This window comes from Rhinichthys klamathensis, unplaced genomic scaffold, assembly GCF_029890125.1.
Source record: "Rhinichthys klamathensis goyatoka isolate OS25496 unplaced genomic scaffold, OSU_Roscu_1.1 h1tg000043l_1, whole genome shotgun sequence".
Classification (NCBI taxonomy): domain Eukaryota; kingdom Metazoa; phylum Chordata; class Actinopteri; order Cypriniformes; family Leuciscidae; genus Rhinichthys; species Rhinichthys klamathensis.
The window spans coordinates 915,545-940,162 of record NW_026606590.1 but is presented as its reverse complement, the minus strand read 5'-3'; the positions used below and the strand labels follow the sequence as shown (position 1 = coordinate 940,162).

The 24,618-nt window shown below is 43.1% G+C and overlaps 1 protein-coding gene across 1 annotated transcript in view; it reads left to right on the top strand.

Annotated features, from left to right (window-relative positions):
* The window catches only part of LOC130082309 (MAM domain-containing glycosylphosphatidylinositol anchor protein 2-like), a 137,184-nt gene that overhangs the window by 18,112 nt on the left and 94,454 nt on the right, over nt 1-24,618 (top strand). The window contains exons 3-4 of the mRNA XM_056247163.1: nt 1,384-1,516; nt 1,892-2,161. Of these exons, the coding sequence (XP_056103138.1) occupies nt 1,384-1,516; nt 1,892-2,161 (403 nt within the window). The remainder of the gene's footprint in view (nt 1-1,383; nt 1,517-1,891; nt 2,162-24,618) is intronic.

The following is a 24,618-nucleotide window of genomic DNA, read 5'->3' as shown; positions in this document are numbered from 1 at the left end:
TCTGAATGACAGATCCTAGTGAAGACATGTAGATGGAGAAGATAAGCGGTCCCAGCACTGAGCCCTGAGGCACTACAGTAGCTAGATGATGACAGTGGTGGGATAAACCATGTTTCTGAATGACAGATCCTAGTGAAGACATGTAGATGGAGAAGAGAAGCGGTCCCAGCACTGAGCCCTGAGGCACTCCGGTAGCTAGATGATAACAGTGATGGGATAAACCATGTTTCTGAATGACAGATCCTAGTGATGACATGTAGATGTAGAAGAGAAGCGGTCCCAGCACTGAGCCCTGAGGCACTCCAGTAGCTAGATGATAACAGTGATGGGATAAACCATGTTTCTGAATGACAGATCCTAGTGATGACATGTAGATGTAGAAGAGAAGCGGCCCCAGCACTGAGCCCTGAGGCATTCCAGTAGCTAGATGCTGGGTCTTAGATACCTCAATAGTTTGAATTAGTTTTTATTTATATATTTTCTGTTTTCATTTTTTTTTTTTTTTTTATGTTAGTAAATTTGTTGAAGCGGTCCCAGCACTGAGCCCTGATGCACTCCAGTAGCTAGATGATGACAGTGGTGGGATAAACCATGTTTCTGAATGACAGATCCTAGTGAAGACATGTAGATGGAGAAGAGAAGCGGTCCCAGCACTGAGCCCTGAGGCACTCCGGTAGCTAGATGATAACAGTGATGGGATAAACCATGTTTCTGAATGACAGATCCTAGTGATGACATGTAGATGTAGAAGAGAAGCGGTCCCAGCACTGAGCCCTGAGGCACTCCAGTAGCTAGATGATAACAGTGATGGGAGAAACCATGTTTCTGAATGACAGATCCTAGTGATGACATGTAGATGTAGAAGAGAAGCGGCCCCAGCACTGAGCCCTGAGGCACTCCAGTAGCTAGATGCTGGGTCTTAGATACCTCAATAGTTTGAATTAGTTTTTATTTATATATTTTCTGTTTTCATTTTTTTTTTTTTTTTAATGTTAGTAAATTTGTTGAAGCGGTCCCAGCACTGAGCCCTGATGCACTCCAGTAGCTAGATATTGGTCTTAGACACCTCAATAGTTTGAATTAGTTTTTCTTTATATATTTTCTGTTTTCAATTTTGTTTTATTTAAAATTTTAGTAAATTTGTTGTGTGGTTTTGTCATTTTTATAATATTTTTTATATTTTAATTATATGTCTATATATAAATAAAAAGTTTGGTTTCGGTCCTGGATAAACTTTTGCATCAGGCTTTGGAAATTTGAAAATATGGACGTGCTTAATCTACTTCCAGTTTCCAGATTCCAGTTCTGCCGCATCTATTCTATTAAGCGCATTGAAGCACACATTTGCACACATTTCTCTCTGTCTCTCGCTCTGAGCTCCAGGGGGAAACGAAGATCCTGAAGTTGAAGAACCTGAGGCCCAAGGACTACGCCAACTACAGTTGCATCGCCTCCGTACGAAACGTGTGCGGCATCGCTGACCGCAAAGTCGTCTTCAGACTGACCAATAAAACAGGTGAGGCTCTTCAGGCGCCGATATACTCACAGTGAAGTAAGTAAGCAATAAGGTAATCGAGGCTAGTGCTGTATCGTGACTAAGTCACGGCTGAAGGGCGTTGTTAGGGACAACGTGAAGAGGAGTCAGACGTGACTTATTCACGATACAGCACTAGCCTCGAGTACCTTATAGCTTTTATAACACGGTTACCACACAATACAAATATTAAAGCCAAAAAATATGTATTAGTGCAACTTTCATGAAGTAAAATCACTAAAAGCCTTCCTTCCGCTGGAAAAAAATAGTCCCTGACCGTGAACAGCATTCAGAAGTAAATTACAGCTGATATTACTTCTGAATCTTGCCTTGATGAGTTCCCATGTCGTTCTGCAGCTCCGGCCTCCATTAAGCTGTTGGTGGAGGACCCGATCGTGGTGAACCCGGGGCAGACGGTGTCTCTGGTGTGCATCAGCACCGGAGGAGAGCCGGAGCCGAGCCTCACCTGGACCAGCAGTGCCGGATCTCTGCCGGAGAAGAGCCTGATGAAGGACGGGACCCTCACGCTTCCCGCGGTCTCCTCCGAGGACGCCGGGCTCTACGGGTGCATCGCCAGCAACAACGTGGGAAACCCGGCCAAGAAATCCACTACCATCATCGTTAGAGGTAAAATAAAAACCTTTGATTACTTTCATATCTTAAAATAGCAATGATATATGCATTTAGAAGATTCTTTAAGATCTTCTTGAGCAATTCATCACGGCGTCGACAATAAACGTAATATAATGCCAGGTAAATTTGCCAACCATTATGAAGCAAACTAGAGAAGAGAAAAATTTGTGTTTGAGTGAGTGAGTGAGTGAGAGAGAGAGAGAGAGAGAGAGAGAGAGAGAGAGAGAGAGAGAGAGAGAGAGAGAGAGAGAGAGAGAGAGAGAGAGAGAGCGCGCGAGAGAGAGCGTATGTGTGTGTGTGTGTGTGTGTGTGTGTGAGTGTGTGTGACTCTTTGCCTTATTGTGAAAGAATGGTGAGCTTCTCTGGCAGGAGGGAGTGTAACTGCTGTTCTAGCACTCGTTCTGAAAGCAGCATTAAATCCTCAACTTTGCTTCCAGAATCAGTTCATCAGTCCAGTGTGATTTTAAATATCGATTGTCACACCAAAGGAGCTCCTTGTGAAACGACGTTTCTTGTGTCTCTTTGAGGCTGTTAGCCTGTGAAATGTAGATCAGATTTATATCACAGTTCTCATTAGGCTGTGAAGAGCAGAGCCTTTGGCACATCGCAGCCTAAATGATTATTAAAGGCACAATTACAATTAAGTCATTTGTGTGAATCTCATTAAACTGTCAAGAACTGTTCAGGCCAAAATATAAGCAATCATATTTTTTGTTTTTAGGACCTTTACGATTTTTTGCAAAATAATTAGCAAATTGCATCATTTCATTTCATGACAGTTAAATACATTTTATAATTCATTCTTCTTCTTATATTATTATCATTATTATTGTATAAATACAAATGTTTTTCAGTAGAAATTATTGAACTGGACAAAATATCAAGAAAGGGAGATTTTAATTGTTATAGATAGATAGAAAGGTAGATAGATAGATAGATAGATAGATAGATAGATAGATAGATAGATAGATAGATAGATAGATAGATAGATAGATAGATAGTCAAGTTCCTCCACACTACACTCCTCATCCATGTCTTTATGGACCTTGCTTTGTGCACTGGTGTGCAGTCATGCTGAATAATCCCCCCTCCACCAAACTTTACACTCGGCAAGTCAGGCAAGTACCGTTCTCCTGGCAACCGCCAAACTCAGACTCGTCCATCGGATTACCAGACAGAGAAGCGTGATTCTACACTCCAGAGAACTCGTCTCCACTGCTCTAGAGTCCAGTGCTTTACACCACTGCACCCCACGCTTTACTCCACTGCACCCCACGCTTTACACCACTGCACCCCACGCTTTACACCACGGCACCCCACGCTTTACACCACTGCATCCCACGCTTTACACCACTGCACCCCACGCTTTACTCCACTGCACCCCTCGCTTTACACCACTGCACCCCACGCTTTACTCCACTGCATCCCACGCTTTACTCCACTGCACCCCACGCTTTACTCCACTGCACCCCACGCTTTACACCACTGCACCCCACGCTTTACTCCACTGCACCCCACGCTTTACACCACTGCACCCCACGCTTTACATCACTGCACCCCACGCTTTACACCACTGCACCCCACGCTTTACTCCACTGCACCCCACGCTTTACACCACTGCACCCCACGCTTTACACCACTGCACCCCACGCTTTACACCCCTGCACCCCACGCTTTACACCACTTCACCCCACGCTTTACACCACTGCACCCCACGCTTTACATCACTGCACCCCACGCTTTACACCACTGCACCCCACGCTTTACTCCACTGCACCCCACGCTTTACATCACTGCACCCCACGCTTTACACCACTGCACCCCACGCTTTACACCACTTCACCCCACGCTTTACTCCACTGCACCCCACGCTTTACATCACTGCACCCCACGCTTTACACCACTGCACCCCACGCTTTACTCCACTGCACCCCACGCTTTACACCACTGCACCCCACGCTTTACACCACTGCACCCCACGCTTTACACCACTGCACCCCACGCTTTACACCACTGCACCCCACGCTTTACTCCACTGCACCCCACGCTTTACTCCACTGCACCCCACGCTTTACACCACTGCACCCCACGCTTTACTCCACTGCACCCCACGCTTTACTCCACTGCACCCCACGCTTTACACCACTGCACCCCACGCTTTACTCCACTGCACCCCACGCTTTACACCACTGCACCCCACGCTTTACTCCACTGCACCCCACGCTTTACACCACTGCACCCCACGCTTTACACCACTGCACCCCACGCTTTACACCACTGCACCCCACACTTTACACCACTGCACCCCACACTTTACACCTCTGCACCCCACGCTTTACACCACTGCACCCCACGCTTTACACCACTGCACCCCACGCTTTACTCCACTGCACCCCACGCTTTACACCACTGCACCCCACGCTTTACACCACTGCACCCCACACTTTACACCACTGCACCCCACACTTTACACCACTGCACCCCACGCTTTACAGCACTGCACCCCACACTTTACACCACTGCACCCCACGCTTTACACCACTGCACCCCACGCTTTACACCACTGCACCCCACGCTTTACACCACTGCACCCCACGCTTTACACCACTGCACCCCACGCTTTACACCACTGCCCCCACGCTTTACACCACTGCACCCCACGCTTTACACCACTGCACCCCACGCTTTACACCACTGCACCCCACGCTTTACACCACTGCACCCCACGCTTTACACCACTGCACCCCACGCTTTACACCACTGCCCCCACGCTTTACACCACTGCACCCCACGCTTTACACCACTGCACCCCACGCTTTACACCACTGCACCCCACGCTTTACACCACTGCACCCCACGCTTTACACCACTGCACCCCACGCTTTACACCACTGCACCCCACGCTTTACACCACTGCACCCCACGCTTTACACCACTGCCCCCACGCTTTACACCACTGCACCCCACGCTTTACACCACTGCACCCCACGCTTTACACCACTGCATCCCACGCTTTACACCACTGCACCCCACGCTTTACTCCACTGCATCCCACGCTTTACACCACTGCACCCCACGCTTTACTCCACTGCACCCCACGCTTTACACCACTGCATCCCACGCTTTACACCACTGCACCCCACGCTTTACTCCACTGCACCCCACGCTTTACACCACTGCACCCCACGCTTTACTCCACTGCACCCCACGCTTTACACCACTGCATCCCACGCTTTACACCACTGCACCCCACGCTTTACTCCACTGCACCCCACGCTTTACACCACTGCACCCCACGCTTTACACCACTGCATCCCACGCTTTACAGCACTGCACCCCACGCTTTACACCACTGCACCCCACGCTTTACACCACTGCACCCCATGCTTTACACCACTGCATCCCACGCTTTACACCACTGCACCCCACGCTTTACACCACTGCACCCCACGCTTTACAGCACTGCACCCCACGCTTTACACCACTGCACCCCACGCTTTACACCACTGCATCCCACGCTTTACACCCCTGTGTGTGTGTGTGTGTGTGTGTGTGTGTGTGTGTGTGTGTGTGTGTGTGTGTGTGTGTGTGTGTGTGTGTGTGTGTGCGTGCGTGTGTGTGTGTGTGTGTGCGCGCATGTGTGTGTTTGTCACACTGGCTCTTGAAAAGCTCTGGTAGTGTATCGCTGCCAAATGCGCATCCGCATGTCCTCAGCAGATGGAGGTTTTTCTTCACACACACTTCCAACAGCCTGGGATGACTTTCAGCTTGGCCTGTTGCTCCAGTATCCCAGCATGCTCTTGGCCCTCCATCACGATCCCTGCTTTGGATTAAAGGATCCGCTCTCCTTTCCAAAAGTGGGTCAATTTCAATGCTTTCTCCAGCTGCTCCTGCAGTTTTTCAGGCACATTGTTATTTCTGAGAGCCGCTATTTTCCTCTCGGTGTGTTTTTTCGTCTCCAGGAACGACTCCTTTCAGACATCACACACATTTTAAAGTAAAGTGGCTTTTCCTCACTGCAGATGGAGTCACAGATTTGCGTGTGAGTGTGAGTGTGTGTGTGTGTGTGTGTGTGTGTGTGTGTGTGTGTGTGTGTGTGTGTGTGTGTGTGAGTCAGTCAGTCATTGCACTCATGAAAACAAACCCGCCGCACGGTCTGGGAAACGGTTGTAAGTCAGCCTTCACATTTGCTTTGGAACAGATTCTGACCAGAACAGGAGAGTCCAGTCAAGTCACCTTTATTTATATAGTGCTTTTTACAATACAGATTGTATAAAAGCAGCTTGACAGTGATAAATAATACAACAATAATACAGCCGACGCACACACACACACACACACACACACACACACACACACAAACACACAAACACTCACTCACTCACACTCACACACACACACACAAACACACACTCACTCACTCACTCACTCACTCGCTCGCTCGCTCACTCACTCACTCACTCACTCACTCACTCACTCACTCACTCACTCACTCACTCACTCACTCACTCACTCACTCACTCACTCACTCACTCACTCACACACACACACACCAACATGATGCTGGGCTGTCAGTGCTGATCTGCTGTCTGTAATGAGGGATGTGGAGGTCAGACACACAAACACACACACTCGGCTGATGGGAACATGTCCCCCCCCCCCCTGAAAATGCTGGTTCATGTTATCCCATTAGACTGAAACCTACCGGCTTTGCTCACAACTCCCCAAAAATGTGTGAGTGTGTATGAGAGTGTGTGTGTGTGTGTGTGTGTGTGTGTGTGTGTATTCATGTTTTTGATCGGCAGGTTTAGGGCTCGGATTTGTGTGTGTGTGTTTTGTGTAGGTTTAGGGCTCGGGTTGGTGTGTGTGTGTGATGGGTAGGTTTAGGGCTCGGGTTGGTGTGTGTGTGTGTGTGTGTGTGTGTGATGGATAGGTTTAGAGCTCAGGTTGGTGTGTGTGTGTGTGTGTGTGTGTGTGTGTGTGTGTACAGTAAAGTAAAGTGACAGGTGAATCTCTCCGGGAATCTTCTCGTCTCCTTGAGTAAAGTCACGTCTGAGGTGTGAGCAGGTAGAGACGCCATCTGTCCCGTCACACACACACACACACACACACACACACACACACACACACACACACACTGATCATGAGATCTGATGTTATAAACAGCCCCATTAGACATGTCAAGGACAGTCACAGACACACACTCCTGCGTTTGCTCATTCTGACGGATAAATCCAGTGTTTGGGGCGAAGAAGTTTTTATTTCAGTTAATGAAAGCTTTTTAATTTAATTTTAAGTTTTTATTTCAGTTAACGAAAGCATTTTAATTTAGTTTTAAGTTTTTATTTCAGTTAACGAAAGCATTTTAATTTAGTTTTAAGTTTTTATTTCAGTTAATGAAAGCTTTTTAATTTAATTTAGTTTTAAGTTTTTATTTCAGTTAACGAAAGCATTTTAATTTAGTTTTAAGTTTTTATTTCAGTTAACGAAAGCATTTTAATTTAGTTTTAAGTTTTATTTCTGTTAACAAAAGCATTTTAATTTAGTTTTAAGTTTTTATTTCTGTTAATGAAAGCTTTTTAATTTAATTTAGTTTTAAGTTTTTATTTCAGTTAACGAAAGCATTTTAATTTAGTTTTAAGTTTTTATTTCAGTTAACGAAAGCATTTTAATTTAGTTTTAAGTTTTTATTTCAGTTAATGAAAGCTTTTTAATTTAATTTAGTTTTAAGTTTTTATTTCAGTTAACGAAAGCATTTTAATTTAGTTTTAAGTTTTTATTTCAGTTAACGAAAGCATTTTAATTTAGTTTTAAGTTTTTATTTCAGTTAACGAAAGCATTTTAATTTAGTTTTAAGTTTTTATTTCAGTTAATGAAAGCTTTTTAATTTAATTTAGTTTTAAGTTTTTATTTCAGTTAACGAAAGCATTTTAATTTAGTTTTAAGTTTTTATTTCAGTTAACGAAAGCATTTTAATTTAGTTTTAAGTTTTTATTTCTGTTAACAAAAGCATTTTAATTTAGTTTTAAGTTTTTATTTCAGTTAATGAAAGCTTTTTAATTTAATTTAGTTTTAAGTTTTTATTTCAGTTAACGAAAGCATTTTAATTTAGTTTTAAGTTTTTATTTCAGTTAACAAAAACATTTTTAATTTAGTTTTAAGTTTTTATTTCAGTTAACGAAAGCATTTTAATTTAGTTTTAAGTTCCCTTTCGAGGGAACTCGCGATGCGTCATCGACGCTTTGGGGAACGCCCCCAGCGTGAATGCGTCTGAGCATCAATGTCAACTAGTCCAATGGAAAGAATGAGCGTCACGGGCGGGTGACGTCATGACCAGGAAGGGATAAAGCACATCCGGTGAAACGCGGCATTAGCTTCTGTGTCTCAGCAAGCGATCTGTGTTACTCTGTCTCTGTCTATTTATTGTTGTCTGTTGCATTTATATTAAAAGAGTTATGGCGAAACAAATGTACAAGCAGTGTGCCTCTCCCTGCCCGGGTTATTTAACGGGTGGGGACACACACAAGCTTTGTGTTATTTGTTTGGGAATGGAGCATGCGGTCTCAGCCTTCGAGGGGGCTGAGTGCCAGCATTGCGAGATGCTTCCGCTTCGCATGCTCCGTTCTCGCCTGTCACTCTTTGACGAGAGTGGTCAGGTTCGCGATCCTCAGGGTGCACGACCCGCTGTTGCCGAGGCAGCACGGAGAATGCATTCCTGGGGATCGCAAAAGGATCTTTTGGAGGGGTTGGAGACGGGTCCGAGGGCCTTTTCTCCTTCCTTACCCGGAGGATCCAGTGCTCTCCCCCCGGTGTCGGAAGCCCGCTCTGCGGCTTCTTCCGCCCGGGGGAGAGAGCCCTCCATTACTTCATTACTCTTCCTCTGAGGAGGTTGATGCGATGAGTATGGAGAGTATAAGCACACACACTGGGGAAAGAGATTCGCGACCTGTTTCCCCAGCATATGAGGAGCTGGTTGACGTGATGTCTAGGGCTGTAGAAAAATTAAATATTGAATGGCCAGCTGAGAAGAGGGGTGCTCGTCCCAAAAGCAAATTAGACGAGCGTTTCCTTTCTTCAGCTACATCACCTCCACCACGGGGCCTTCCCTTTTTTCCTGATCTTCATAACGAGTTATCTAGATCATGGGATAAACCGTACTCGTCACGTCTTTTCAGCCCTCAAGTTCATTTATATTCAGGTATAAGAGGGCTGAAAGAGTACGGATATGAGGCGATGCCCCAGGCTGAACAGACGCTCGCGAGCTATCTGTCACCTGGTCCAGCATCATCTCTGAAGGCCTCAGCTTTGCCCACTAGACCGCTTAAAGCAACTTCGGTGTTAGTGGGCAAAGCTTATACGGCAGCAGGTCAAGCTGGAGCATGTCTGAACACTATGACAGTGCTCCAGGCTTACCAAGCTGACCTGCTGGGGGATCTGGATAGGAGTGAGGGAGTTGGTCCTGACGAGGTTCGAGAACTTCGTCGGGCCACCGATCTGTCTCTCAGGGCTACTAAGGAGACCGCCAGAGCAATTGGGCGGTCTATGGCAGCCCTTGTAGCTACTGAGAGGCATCTTTGGTTAAATTTGGCCGAAATAAAAGAAAAAGATCGGGCTTTTTTATTGGATGCTCCGCTTGAGCCTTCTGGTCTCTTCGGCGATGCAGTCAATGCGGTCGTCGAGAGATTTCAAGAGTCAAAGAAGCAAGTGGAGGCGTTTAAAAAGTTTCTCCCTTGCCGTGTCCAGCCCCCTGGGGCTGCTGGGCGTGAGCAGCCCCAGCCGCCGAGCTCCTCATATCGTGCGCAACAAAAAGAGAGTGTTTCGTCTCGTGCACCTCCACATAAACACTGGAAACAGGCGCAACACTCTCAGTCGAAGTCTTCTAAGTCGAAGCCGGATCTGAGGACCGTTCTTCAGGCGAAGAAGACTTCGGCTCATAAAAAGAGGTCCTGACGTCAATGGCGTCAGACCTGTGAGGACGGCCCCAACCGAAGTGGAGCGGTGTACACCTCAGAATACGGTGCCCGTTCCACTTCGGGGTCCTCACGGGACCGTTCTGCCAACCCCCTCACCCTTGGTGTTCTCGTTGGGTCCTGCAGATTGTAGAGAAAGGATACAGAATCCAGTTCGGTTCTCGTCCTCCTCGCTACAACGGGGTGTTGCTCACAGTAGTGCATCCCGAGCAGGCTCTGGTAATGGAGCAAGAGGTAAAGGCCCTGTTAGCAAAGGAAGCTATAGAACAGGTGTACTCACCCGACAGAGAATCGGGTTTTTACAGTCGTTATTTCATTGTTCCGAAAAAGGATGAAGGGTTGCGTCCCATTTTAGATCTTCGTCTGTTGAATCGTTCAGTACAGAAACTCAAGTTCAAGATGCTGACACTCAAACAGATCGTGACTCAAATCAGATCCGAGGACTGGTTTGTCACGATAGATCTGAAGGACGCTTACTTCCATGTCTCCATCCTCCCTCAGCACAGGAAGTTCCTAAGGTTTTCTTTCGGGGGCAAAGAATACCAGTATCGGGTACTTCCTTTCGGTCTAGCTCTATCACCCCGCACGCTCACGAAATGCGTAGATGCAGCTTTAGCACCACTCAGGCTTCAGGGCATACGTATTCTGAACTACATCGACGACTGGCTGATTCTAGCGGAATCAGAGCAGTTGGCGGTTCGGCACCGAGGTGTCGTTCTCGCTCATATGCAGATGTTGGGGTTGAGGCTCAATGCCAAGAAGAGTGTTCTTTCTCCAGTACAGAGAACCACTTTCCTTGGTGTGGTATGGGATTCAGTGACGATGCGGGCCACTCTATCGCCCGTTGGTGTAGCTGTTATCCTGGCAGCCACAGAAGAGCTAAGGCTAGGCCAGTCACGCACTGTAAAACAGTTCGAGAGACTGTTGGGTCTCTTGGCAGCAGCGTCCAACGTGATACCTTTTGGCCTGCTGTACATGAGACCTTTGCAGTGGTGGCTCAGGACCAGAGGGTTCTCCCCGAGGGGAAACCCACTTCGTATGATCAGGATCACGCGGCGGTGCCTTCGTGCCTTGGTTATATGGAGGAAACACTGGTTCTTAACTAGGGATGCACCGAATCCAGATTTGTGGGGTTCGGCCGAATACCGAATCCATTGGTTAAGATTCTGCCGAATCCGAAACCGAATACCGAATCCTACCCTCATCCTCAGTCCATTAACACAGTAAACACATTAATGAAGTAAACAAAGTGGATTTTTCATTTTATTTTATTACTGTAAATAATAAACACTACTTTTACTTATATAACTGTAAAAAAAAAAAAAAAAAAAAGAATAAGCAACATTATACATTTTAACAGCGGCGATGTTGTGTAGCCTATTGTTTAGAGTCCTTGCCACCATGAGACAAATCGGCATTGCAAATTGAACATGTAGCTCGACTTGAATTGCCTTCTTTTCACTGAAAGTACTGCCAAACAACACTTTTTCTGCTCACGAGTTCCATTTTCACTTTCTCACAGCCTACTGCATTCGAACGGTCCACCTACTGTAACGACGAGTGGAAATAAGGTGTGGCTCCTTTAAGAACTGCGCGCTCCCTGTTAAACTGTCTGCACTGCAGTCCGTATTGTACAGTATGTGCCGTGCGCCTCGAAGTCGAACACATGCCCATGTATGCGGGTTATTTCTGTTTGATGCTCATTTTTACCTTATTTTGTTAAGTAACGCTGTGGACGGTAGAACGTGTGACAGACAGTTACACAAGTTCGATTGTGGAATAAAAGTGCGAGTTGTGAGATGCCAATCGCCTCCGTGAGTCTGTCTGGCCTCTGCAATAACTTTAGCTGTGAGCTATCCCTATTTTTCTTCCTGACACAACGCCATACACTACTACAGGCTTGTTCGACTTGAACCTGAGAGCTGCACAGACAGATCAGTTTATGACATCAAAGTACCGCGAGAGCAATTCAAAAGCATAAGGAGCCGTCTGCTCTCTATTCGTTCACGCGGTACTTTGATGTCATTCACTGATTGGTGACTTCGACGTAGCCGCGTAGTGCAAGCCTAGGGTTCGGTTCGGTGGAAAAAAATTATGAGGTTCGGCAGAAACCGAACCCCGTTAAAAAGCCCAATATTCGTCCGAATCCGAATTCGAATCCTGGATTCGGTGCATCCCTATTCTTAACCCAAGGTCCGGTGTTGGGAGCTCTTTGCCATCGAGTTGCTTCTCTCACCGGCTGGGGAGCGGTAATGGAAGGCCGCTCGGTTCAGGGTCGGTGGAGGGGTCATCATCTTTCTTGGCACATAAATTGCCTGAAGATGATGGCTGTCTTCAATGCGTTGAAGCAATTCCTCCCAGACCTGAGGGGCCATCATGTGCTCGTCCGTACAGACAACACATCGGTGGTCTCTTGTCTGAACCGTCAGGGGGGTCTGCGGTCGCGTCCGCTTTACAAGCTGGCGCACCAGATCCTCCTGTGGTCTCTGGGGAAGGTACTCTCCCTGAGGGCAGTGTATATTCCTGGGGACCAGAATATTGGGGCAGACATCCTGTCGAGGCAGGAGCTGAGGCCAGGGGACTGGAGACTCCACCCCGAGGCGGTGGAGAAAATTTGGGAGTTTTACGGCCAAGCAGAGGTGGATCTGTTTGCGTCTCAGCATACGACGCACTGTCCACTTTGGTTCTCCCTTACTCACCCAGCCCCGGACCTGATCCATCTCTTAGACGGTCCTCCCTTGGAGATCCTGATCAGGAGAGACCTTCTGTCTCAGGCTGGGGGCACAATATTTCACCCCCGACCAGAGATTTGGAACCTGTGGGTTTGGCCTCTGAGGGGGCCCAACTCATGGAGAGTGGTCTCTCAACTGAGGTTGTTGAGACCATTCTAAGCTCCAGAGCTCCAGCTACTAGGAAACTATATGCGCTGAAATGGAAAGTTTTTTCTGTATGGTGTCACAGACATCAGTGGGATCCGGTTAACTGTTCTGTGAACACAGTACTCGAGTTCTTGCAGGAGCACTTTACGTCAGGTTTATGTCCTTCCACACTTAAGGTTTACGTGGCGGCCATTGCGGCTTACCACGCCCTGGTGGGGGGTACATCGTTGGGTCGAGACCCCCTGATTACACGTTTCCTTCGTGGCACATTGAGGCTGAGGCCTGCAACTCGCACTAGGGTGCCAGCTTGGGATTTGGCAATAGTACTAGAAGGCCTGTCTAGGGCTCCATTCGAGCCCTTAGATTCGGTTTCAGAGAAATTTCTTACCCTTGAGACTATCTTTCTGCTAGCTATTTCGTCCCTTAAGAGAGTTGGAGACCTTCAGGCCCTTTCGGTTTCCCCCACTTGCCTTTAGTTTGCACCGGGGATGGTCAAGGCATTCTTATATCCGAAACAGGGATACGTCCCTAAGGTGCCGACCTTGATTCCGAGGCCTATTGTGCTGCAGGCTTTCTGTCCTCCTCCTTTTACATCTGTGGACCAGGAAAGGCTGAACCACTTGTGTCCAGTGCGAGCACTGGATACTTATGTTCATCGGACATCGTCAATGAGGAAGTCCGACCAGTTATTTATTTGCTTTGGATCACCTAAGAAGGGTCTTCCTGCTTCTAAACAGACGGTTAGTAAGTGGATAGTTGAGGCTATTTCACTTGCATACGAGTACTCTGACCAGCCGTGTCCTTTGGCGGTCAGAGCTCACTCTACGAGGGGTATGGCGGCCTCTAAAGCCTTGTTATTTGGAGTTTCTCTTCAAGACGTATGTGATGCGGCAGGCTGGTCCTCACCGCTCGCATTCGTCAGGTTTTACAGTTTGGACCTGGATGCTGCCCCAGGTTCTCAGGTGCTTAGTGCTTAGTTTCAACAGACTGACACTCAGGTACTTGGAATTCTGGCGTTTTGGGTATTCTCGTTCCCAAAGCGTCGATGACGCATCGTGAGTTCCCTCGAAAGGGAACGTCTCAGGTTACGACTGTAACCATAGTTCCCTGAGAAAGGGAACGAGACGATGCGTCACCCTGCCATACTTCCTGCATCCCTGTGATCGGCTTGCTTCGACATTTTTGAAGCTAATGCCGGTTTTCACCGGATGTGCTTTATCCCTTCCTGGTCATGACGTCACCCGCCCGTGACGCTCATTCTTTCCATTGGACTAGTTGACATTGATGCTCAGACGCATTCACGCTGGGGGCGTTCCCCAAAGCGTCGATGACGCATCGTCTCGTTCCCTTTCTCAGCGAACTATGGTTACAGTCGTAACCTGAGACGTTTTTTTTAAGTAATTGAAAGCGATTTAAATTATTTTTATTTTCAGTTAACTAAAATGTTTTAATTTAGTTTTGTTTTAGTTTTTATTTCAGTTAACGAAAGCGTTTTAGTTTTGGTTTAGTTTTCGTCTGCAGCTTCTGTCCTCCCAGTGTTGACACAGAGAACACGTGCTGAGTGCGACAGCATCCGTGTGTTTGAGGCAGTCGTTAGTGTGATTAAATGCGTTCGTCTCTGGATTATGTGGAATAGAACAGGGCCGTAATCACATTTGTCATAACCATAACCATAATCGAAAACCCCCTAAGCCGATAACAGAAACGCATTATATCCCACAGGAAAGAGCATCTCTGAGTTACAAGTACAAAATGAATGTCATACGCAGCCTGAACCTATAATGCATTCAATAATGTGATAATTGCATTATAGATTGTCTGTTTTGTCTAGTGTTTTGTGCATTAAATGCACCTGTGGATCATGATTATGTTACACTTTAAAAAGTGATCAGTTGACTTAACCTAAAAGAAATTGAGGAAACCCTTAAAATGATTGAGTAAATAAATGTCATGCTTAATTGAAAAAATTTAGTTATGTGTTCACATAACTTAATTTTTTCAATTAAGCATTAAGTTGATTTACTTAATAATTTTAAGGCAACGGATTTAATACATTTCTTTAAGTAAGTGAACTGAACACTTTGGACTCATTTTGCCACGGTTGTTCTGTTGAAAAATAATTAAACAGCTTATGATGTTTCCTTCTATTAATATCCAGGACACAATATGAACGTCTGTGACGCTGTTCTGCGCTAATGCAGCCAGAAAAGACATTTAATTCAGTGCATTTCAGATCAGTTATGTGGCTTGTCACATGTTGGATCTTGTAATGAATAATAATATGCACTCATGAATTTATTCCATGAATGTCTGCTGAAGATCTAGAATATTAACAAGAAAGTGTTTTTCTTCTTTTGAGCTACAGTGATGAATAAATGCATCAGATTATTGTAATGCGTCTGGGCAGTTTTGTGATTGATTTATATTATTTAATTCAAGGACATATATTTTATTCTTATTTTTTTCTTTGCCACAAAATATAATAATATTTATTATACAATTAAATATATATATATATATATATATATATATATATATATATATATATATATATATATACAGTGGTGTGAATAAGTTATTACCCCCATGCTAAAGTTGCCTAAAAAGAGGAATAAAAAATCATCTTTTGGAAATTGATCTTAATGCCTTAATTAGAAAAATGAGGAAAAATCCAACCTTTAAGGACACCAATTTTCTTTGTGTATGAATAATGTATCATAAATAAATAAATGTTCTTCCTTAAAATACAGGGTGCATAAGTCAGGCCCCCCCTATGTTAAATTCCCATAGAGTCAGGCAGATTTTTATTTTTAAAGGCCAGTTATTTCATGGATCCAGGATAATATGCATCCTGATAAAGTTCCCTTGGCCTTTGGAATTAAAATATCCCACATCATCACATTCCCTTCACCATACCTAGAGATTGGCATGGGGTTATTTCAGTTAGCCTTATAGCTGGTTTGATTTGCATTGAAAGATGATCTTATGGAAAGTACCCCATGCCAATCTCTAGGTATGGTGAAGGGAATGTGATGATGTGGGTCTATTTTAATTCCAAAGGCCAAGGGAACTTTATCAGGATGCATATTATCCTGGATCCATGAAATAACTGGCCTTTAAAAATAAAAATCTGCCTGACTCTATGGGAATTTAACATAGGGGGGGGCCTGACTTATGCACCCTGTATTTTAAGGAAGAACATTTATTTATTTATGATACATTATTCATACACAAAGAAAATTGGTGTCCTTAAAGGTTGGATTTTTCCTCATTTTTTCTAATTAAGGCATTAAGATCAATTTCCAAAAGATGATTTTTTATTCCTCTTTTTAGGCAACTTTAGCATGGGGGTAATAACTTATTCACACCACTGTATATATAATTTGCATAATATATATATATATATATATACACACACTAATGCTAAATAAAAAATATAAATTACACTTTTATTAATCAAGGATACACTAAATTGATCAAAAGTGAGAGCAAATAGATTTATAATTTGACAAAAGATGTCTATTACAAATAAATTCTGTTCTTTTGAAGGTATTTAGCATTAATATGTGTATAGATTATTATCACTGTATAATGTGTTGTAACGTAGTGATCTTATTTATAAATAATTATTTGAAATAATTGTGTATTAATCTATCATTTATTAATAATTAATCAATATATACATTTTATTAATTATATTTATTAATAATTATGCATTAATACACTTATTTTTGTTGTTTTTTCATAAATAAGTTTTTTTAATTATTGAAATATATAGTTTGTTTTTATGACATTTAAAATGAGTAATGATAAGTTTTATTAAACTGCAAAAAATATATATTTTTATTGTTTTTTGTATATATATATATATATTTTTTTTTGGTGTGCAATATGAGGCAGGCGTGTTTTCGAGAGGTTTTGTATGATTCACACTAACATGTTGAGCGCTGTTTGTTTTCATCACTGGGAAGAATGTGTGTTTTTCTGTCCTAGGCTATGAATATGAGATGCATTATTCAGACAGCATCTGCTGCGTCATTGTAAATGAAGATGCATTTGCGTTTGCAGTGAACTGGCGGTTTCTAAGCATGTGCTTTTATCTGTTCTCGCAGTGGAAGCACGAGTGTTACTGCGTTCAATCACACACACATCAAAGCGTTTCAGAGGAGCTCAGCAGAGCGAAGGCCGCAGCATCAATAATGCATCACAAACGTGCTTTTGTGTGTTAACTTGCATTTTCTGCCCCGGTGCTTTTAAAGCCGGCCTTTCTCTCTGCTTCACTCTCTCGATGCAGATTCCTGCGTCCTTTAAGCTGCGTGTCTTTCTGCTTCGTTCTGCCTGTGTTTCCGTTCGGATGCGTTAAAGCTGAATAAAACCCTTCCTTAAACAGACACAAAGCTTAAAAACGTACAGAAGCACTGGAAGTCGTCATGGGAAAGTTGTGTTTGTGCAGGACGTCCTCATGGTAGTTGTATTCAGCTTTTAATGTTGTTTATATGTCTATTTTTAATATGCTTTAACACAAACAATGTGTAAGTTCATAAGTCGACAGCATTGCTGAGTATTTCCTCCTTAAAACTGCAGTGAACCAAAGACAGTCTCAAAAACACGGTTTGAAATCGCTGGTGTTTCTGACGTCACAAACGACCTTGTAACCAATCAGATCAACGTGTGATCGTCAACCAGTGGATCTCTGAGCTGAGTGAGTGAGTGGAGGCGGGGCTCATCTGCATATTCATAGAACCACGCATACTAAATGAGGTGTCGAGTTACAATCAAGATATTTTAAGGCATGAAGACATTTTCAAGGAAAAAACATTTAAATATGTAATTTTGGTGATCAACGAAGAGTTTTAAGGGATACAATGATTAGGGGGACTTTAATATGTGTGTTGCTGCACACACAGTTTCCCGAATTAGTTTTAGAAGATAATAGTGCATTTCATTCTGACTGGTTGTATAAATTAGTACGTTTTTGCATAAACTGTCTTAAGAGTTTGACCAACAAGATATAATCAGTCTTACTTTTCAGATTTTTTAAACTTTAAGAAGTTATGATTCGTCTTAAAGAAAAAAAAAAAAAATTCAAACAGTTCATGCTGCTTTTCCTTTAAGACTGGGCATAACTTTTTAGTCAGTAATATAAAAATGTAAATTGGTCTAATTTGAATATGAAAAGTTAGACCGATTATCCCTTGACTAACTGCTGGTCGAAGTAGTTGTATAAAAAAAAAATGGAAAAAAATAAAACCCAAAAATAATAAAATATATTTTGCAAAAACAATAAAAAGACATTTGTCTTTTTTGTGATATATATTATCATTATTATTAATAATGAATTATTTCTGGCTCATATTGCACACCCAAATAGGTTTATATAAACCAAACAGTTTATATACTGTATGTATATGTAGGCCTATATGCATATATATGTGTGTGTGTGTGTGAGTGTGTAAAATGTCATTTTTCAGTAGAATATTTTCGACGTTCATCACTGCAAACAGGACAGATGCTTTGAATTAATTGAGTTATAGTTTAGTCAGCGCTTTAATATGACTTTAATCTGAATTTGAATATTTCGCCCCCAAGAGAAATTCGATTTATTTGATTTTCTCTTCAAGCTATTAGATTCCATCTTTCCCAGATTATTTGTGATATTTTATCAGGACTCATCTCATCTGCTCGGTGTTTTCTAGGAAAGTGCTGTTCCGGCAGATTCCCAGATATAAACGCTCTTTCTCTGATAGACGATGATCGCGTTAGTTGATTTTGAGTCTGCGACAGTGTGTTATCAGGTCCGGCAGAGAAAAGCTCTGATCAGAGTCGCGGCGTCTGTTGTGTCCGTTATCTGATCTGGAAAGGTCACCGTTGCTCGTGTTCTTCAGCTCCACAGGGTGAGAAACGCACACCCGCCAGACGCCAGACGCAGGTAATTGTGTTTTATCTCGAGTCGCTCGAGCGGGTGACCGGCTCACACTGACCTTTCACATTGTTCAGCGCCGTGACAGACTTAATGAAGTAGCATTTGAACTACTTTTACATGCATATCTTTATTTGAAGCCATATGATGCCCTTGATGATGTTTCAGGCTCTACTAGAACAGGTTCTCCTGCTTGAATGTTGATTATTCTCCTCATATTCTCCATTGTTGCGGCTCCTCTCTTCCCAGTCTGTCAGTAACACTCTGTTTACTTCCTGTCTCTATGAAGCCCCTCGTTCTGAAAAGCACACTGTGCTCTGATTGGTCGGCTGGAGCAGTGTGTTGTGATTGGTCGAGCGCTTCGAGCGTGTTTGGGAAATGTCCCGCCCCTTTCCATAACCACCAGTTTAACACACTACTAACTAACTCAACCAGGCCCCGCCCCTTTATTCTGCGCATTAATTATTATAATGAGGAATATTGTGACGTGTTCGTTCCCGGAAGAAACTCAAGACTACAATGGAGGCAATTTACTTTTATTCATCAAGGACGCATTAAATTGATCAAAAGTGACAGTAACGACATTTATAATGTTACAAAAGATTCTAATTTCAAATAAACACTGTTCTTTTGAACTTTCTATTCATCAAAGAATCATGAAAAATACTATTTTAATGGTTACTTTCCACACAAAAATCTTAACTGTTTTCGGCACTGATAATAATCATAAATGTTTCTTGATCATCAGATCCTCATATTAGAGTGATTTCTGAAGGATCATGTGACACTGAAGACTGGAGTAATGATGCTGAAATTCACAGGAATAAATTACACTTTACTGTATATTCACATAGAAAACTGCTGATTTACATTGGAATAATATTTCACAATTTTTACTGTATTTTTCATCAAATAAATGCAGCTTTGGTGAGCAGATTTATTTGTATTTTTAATACTCGCCTCAAACTTTTGAACAGTAATTATTTTAAATCTTCCATTGAATGAAATACTTTACAGATCTGAAAGCAAAATCATATTTAATGAATCAGTGTAAAACAAATTCAAAACAGTCAAAATAATAGAGTTCAGATTGAATGAGACTGATAAACCTCTAGATTAAGTTGTTTGTCATCCGTGAAGCAATGTCAATGAATCTGAGTCTGACACCGTGTCCTAACCAGATGCGATGCGATAATTACGGTAGAGATCCACTTTTGCGACACGACTGTCGCGTGGTGTCGACGCCTCCCCACATTTGTCCTGATGGGCGTTCCTCAAGTTTACCGCTATGGGCGTGGTTTGGAGACTTCCCCCCGTCTCCATATGCTCTACTTCTATTGGATAGTCGCGTCGCGTTCAACGGAATACATTTGCATAAAGATGGGCATCGGCCAGCTTTTTGACGCGCAGCATTTTTCCAAATGAAGCGCCACCTTCCCAGGATGCTTTGCGGGCACGTTAAAGTCGCGTGACGTCACCCATAGGAATAAAGCCCCGTTCACACTACAAGCGACACGATACCATTCATTTCAATGGGGAGCGGGCGATTTCCGGCGACACGCGCGACAGCGACCGGTGGGGCGTGAATGGCGACGCGGCAAAGTTGAGATCTGTTTAACTTTATGCAAATGAAGAGCGACTTTCGGGAGGGACAACCAACAGGAGTGACGCGAATTGGCGTGACACCATGACGCCGGGTTCACACCGGACGCTGAAGCGACGCGGAATGGAGGCCGCTTCCTTTCGGCGCCCATGTTAACCTATGGTGTCGTTCACACCAGACTGCACCGGACTGCGCGTTATTTTCCGTTCCGCATCGCTTCAGCGTCCGGTGTGAACCCGGCGTGAGTCTGTCCACACTAGACGCGACACGACTGCGAGATGCTCAAAATCAATCAAAACCCACAGCCAATCAGAGCAGCGTGTGGGCGGAGTCTCACGGGAAGTGGGCGGAGTCTCGCGGCGAGTGCGCGGCACCAGAGAGTGATCCTGACGGCACTCGCAAGAACATGGATAAGCATAATACATAATCAAATTCACAAATATTACACCATTTAAACATTATTATTAAAAATATATAGGCTACTGAGTTACTAAAACAATCTTTGTCAAAGAATACACACGTTTGTTCAGAGTTTGAACGTTTGTGTAATTTCAAGATCTGAGGTGAATTATCCATTGTTGCTTTTACGGCTGCAAAGCTGGAGCACTAACTGATATTCAGAGTCACATGACACGCTTTAACATTAAATAAAGCACATTAACAGTGCCTGAGATTATCAGTGCCACACTTTGTGTTTGTTGTTTCAGCGCGACGTGCAGAAAAATAGAAACCGCTTCTAAAATAGCATCGTCTCGGCCGGTTAGGACGAACACTCCGATTAACATGGAAAACATGCATTTTATCGCGCGTCGCGTCGCGTGTAGTTAGGACACGGTGTGAGTCTCCATGCTTTCAATCTCCAGTAGGCTATTTGAGTCTGACAGGCTGCTTTTGTTTCTGCTTTCTTCATGTTCTTCACGTCCTCCTCCTCCTCCTCATTTTAGCCTGATAATGTCATGCAAGAGAAGATGAAAAGATTCCTCCGCTCCGACTGCTCTTTTGTTTTGCAAGATAAAATTCAGCCATCTGAACGCCGTAATAAACAGTCTGCATGCGAAATGAATCTCGATGTGTATCTGACACAATGGCGCAGAAATGACGAACCGTTTGCCTTTCCAGAGGACGAATCTGCAGGTTAGCCTCTTAAAATGCTCCAATTCTACTTTTGCAGTTGTTTATATTTCCCTGCCAAGGCTTTTACTAAAGCCTTCATGTATAATGCATTATAAAGGTGTTCATAATATAGGCTAAATTATAATTAGTGCTGGGCGCCGATTAATCGCAACCAAAATAAAAGTTTGTGTTTAGCCTACATAATATGTGTGTGTGTACTGTGTATAATTATTGTGTATATATAAATACACACACATGCATGTGTATATATATAATATACATATTTAAGAAATATATATATATATATATATATATATATATATATATATATATTTCTTAGATATTAAAAATGTATATATTTAAGAAAAATGTGTTATTTATATATAAAATATTTATATATAATATAAATGATGTATATATATATATATAAACAGTATATACATGCAAACATTTCTTACATATTAAAAATGTATATATTTAAGACATTTTTTTATTCATATATAAAATATTTATATATAATATAAATTATGTATATATATATATATATATATATATACAATACATGCAAATATTTCTTAAATATATACATGCATGTGTGTGTATTTATATATACAAAATAATTATACACAGTACACACACATATATTATGTAAACACAAACTTTTATTTTGGACGCGATTAATCGTTGCCCAGCACTAATGATTATGCATTATATCTTTTCATATGGAAGTATAGCCAAAGTTAAAGTTCTTTCATGTTGTTTTTAAGCCGTTTCAAACATCAAAATAAACACCATCAACGCTCAATTTGAAGAGTGATGCATAAAATAAGATCTACTAACACTTACTTAAAGCCACTATATATATTGCATTATAGATGTATTTTTATTATGCGTTGTATGATCTCATGAATAACTGTATTCACAGTTATACAATACAATACAATCATTGAACACACCTTTAAAAAATATAACGTATTAAAAAACACTACAAACAACCAGTTTCAGATGTAACAAGCAATCTGCAAATATTATTATATACTATTTCATTGAACATGTTACAGGCGCTGCTATATCAGGCCTGTTGAAGCATCAGCTTTAGCTGCTCGGTTAAAGATGAACTATTACTGCAAAGTCTCGATGATGTTTCAGGCTCTACTAGAACAGGTTTTCCTGCTTGAATGTTGATTATTCTCCTCATATTCTCCATTGTTGCGGCTCCTCTCTTCCCAGTCTGTCAGTAACGCTCTGTTCACTTCCTGTCTCTATGAAGCCCCTCCTTCTGAAAAGCACACTGTGCTCTGATTGGTCGGCTGGAGCAGTGTGTTGTGATTGGTCGAGCATGTTTGGGAAATGTCCCCACTGTTTTGACTTTAAGTAAAATTATTGATTGTTGAGAACCCCTAACTCTAAATATGAGCACTGGTGATGATGCTTAGATGAACAAGGTGTTTAAATCCATGAATTAAAGGCTTTACACACACACACACACTCACTCACACACACACACACACACAAACACACACTCACTCACATACTCACACACACATACGCACGCACTCACTCACTCACTCACTCACTCTCACACACACTCACTCACTCACTAGTCTCGCGTAGCCAGACCTTCAGACTGACGGCTGAAGGTCTGGAACTCATAGCAGCTTTCTTTGGCCAAGGCCCGCCCATAAGGCCGTTTGACCGACATGTCAAACAACCAATTACAGTTCGTTTCGTTCAGCGTCACGTGGAAATGTCCCCACAACAACAGACCGGCGTGCAACAAGTCAGTCAGCATAGAAAATCAAAGAAGGAGAAGAAAACCGAACACAATACTGAATCGGCCAGCTGCGATGTCAGCGTCTGTTGTTTCATGTTTGCCCGCAAACGCGGCTGATATCCCCTTCACAGTTAGGTACTTCACTTGATCTTCCATAGATCATAGCTGTCAACATTGAACATTGAATATAAGGGAGATTTCCCGGAATCCATCCCCAAAATAAGGGAATTTTTTTACACGATTCTTACCCACCACAAACTTTAAAAATAAAGCACTAATCATTAAAAGTCTAAAGAGTTTATAACTACAAATGAGTGAGAGAGAAAGAGACAGTGTGTGTGTGTATGAGAGAAAGTGTGTCATTTTTTAAACATTTTTTATCAGAGAATGTTTAAATACTAATACGAGGGAAACGATACGTGGTGCTTCGGGGGCTGCTGGAGATGATTAGGGAGAGGTCTGTGCTCCTTTACCGATCAAAGCGCGCGCTGACACGGAGTATAATTGTTTATACTTGACGCGTCCGCACGAGCGCGGCAAAGATTACGCGTTGGGTGCGCAAGACCGGCAAGACCCCATTTCGCTTGGCTGTGTGCACAGCTTTTTTTGTAACAGCGCGCGCGGCGCCGCATCCGAGGATGAACGACTTCAAGCCGAATCTGCCCGAGCATGTACGTCTCACACAATCAGAGCGTAAAAATACGGGATATTTTACGGGAAAATAATAAAACGGGAAGACAGCGGGAAAAGAGCTAAAATACGTGATCGAGAAACCCGGAAAAAACGAGAGGGTTGACAGCTATGTAATAGATAGGAGGGGACACACAACTAGTAAAGTTGGATCTGCTGGGAATCCTTATAAATGCTGACAAAGGGTCGGCCAGGCTTGGAAAATAATACTCTTCCCAAATCCCGTCGGCAAACAGGCTAAAATATCTCTTTTTGTCTCCACTAAGTGCCTCAAACAAAACTCCTGGACATCTCTTAAAGAGTCTACGCCGTGAACCTCGCATACTTTTGAGAATCCTACGTTTAGCTGATCTTGAGAAATGCTCATTGTCACTCATGTAAACACAACAGTTTTTCTTCCGCAATCACACGTCTGCGCTTTGTTTCCCGGCAGACCGAAAATAAACGTGACACTCGCACCCCCCGGAAATCCGATAAAATTCAACCAATCAGATGACGACTT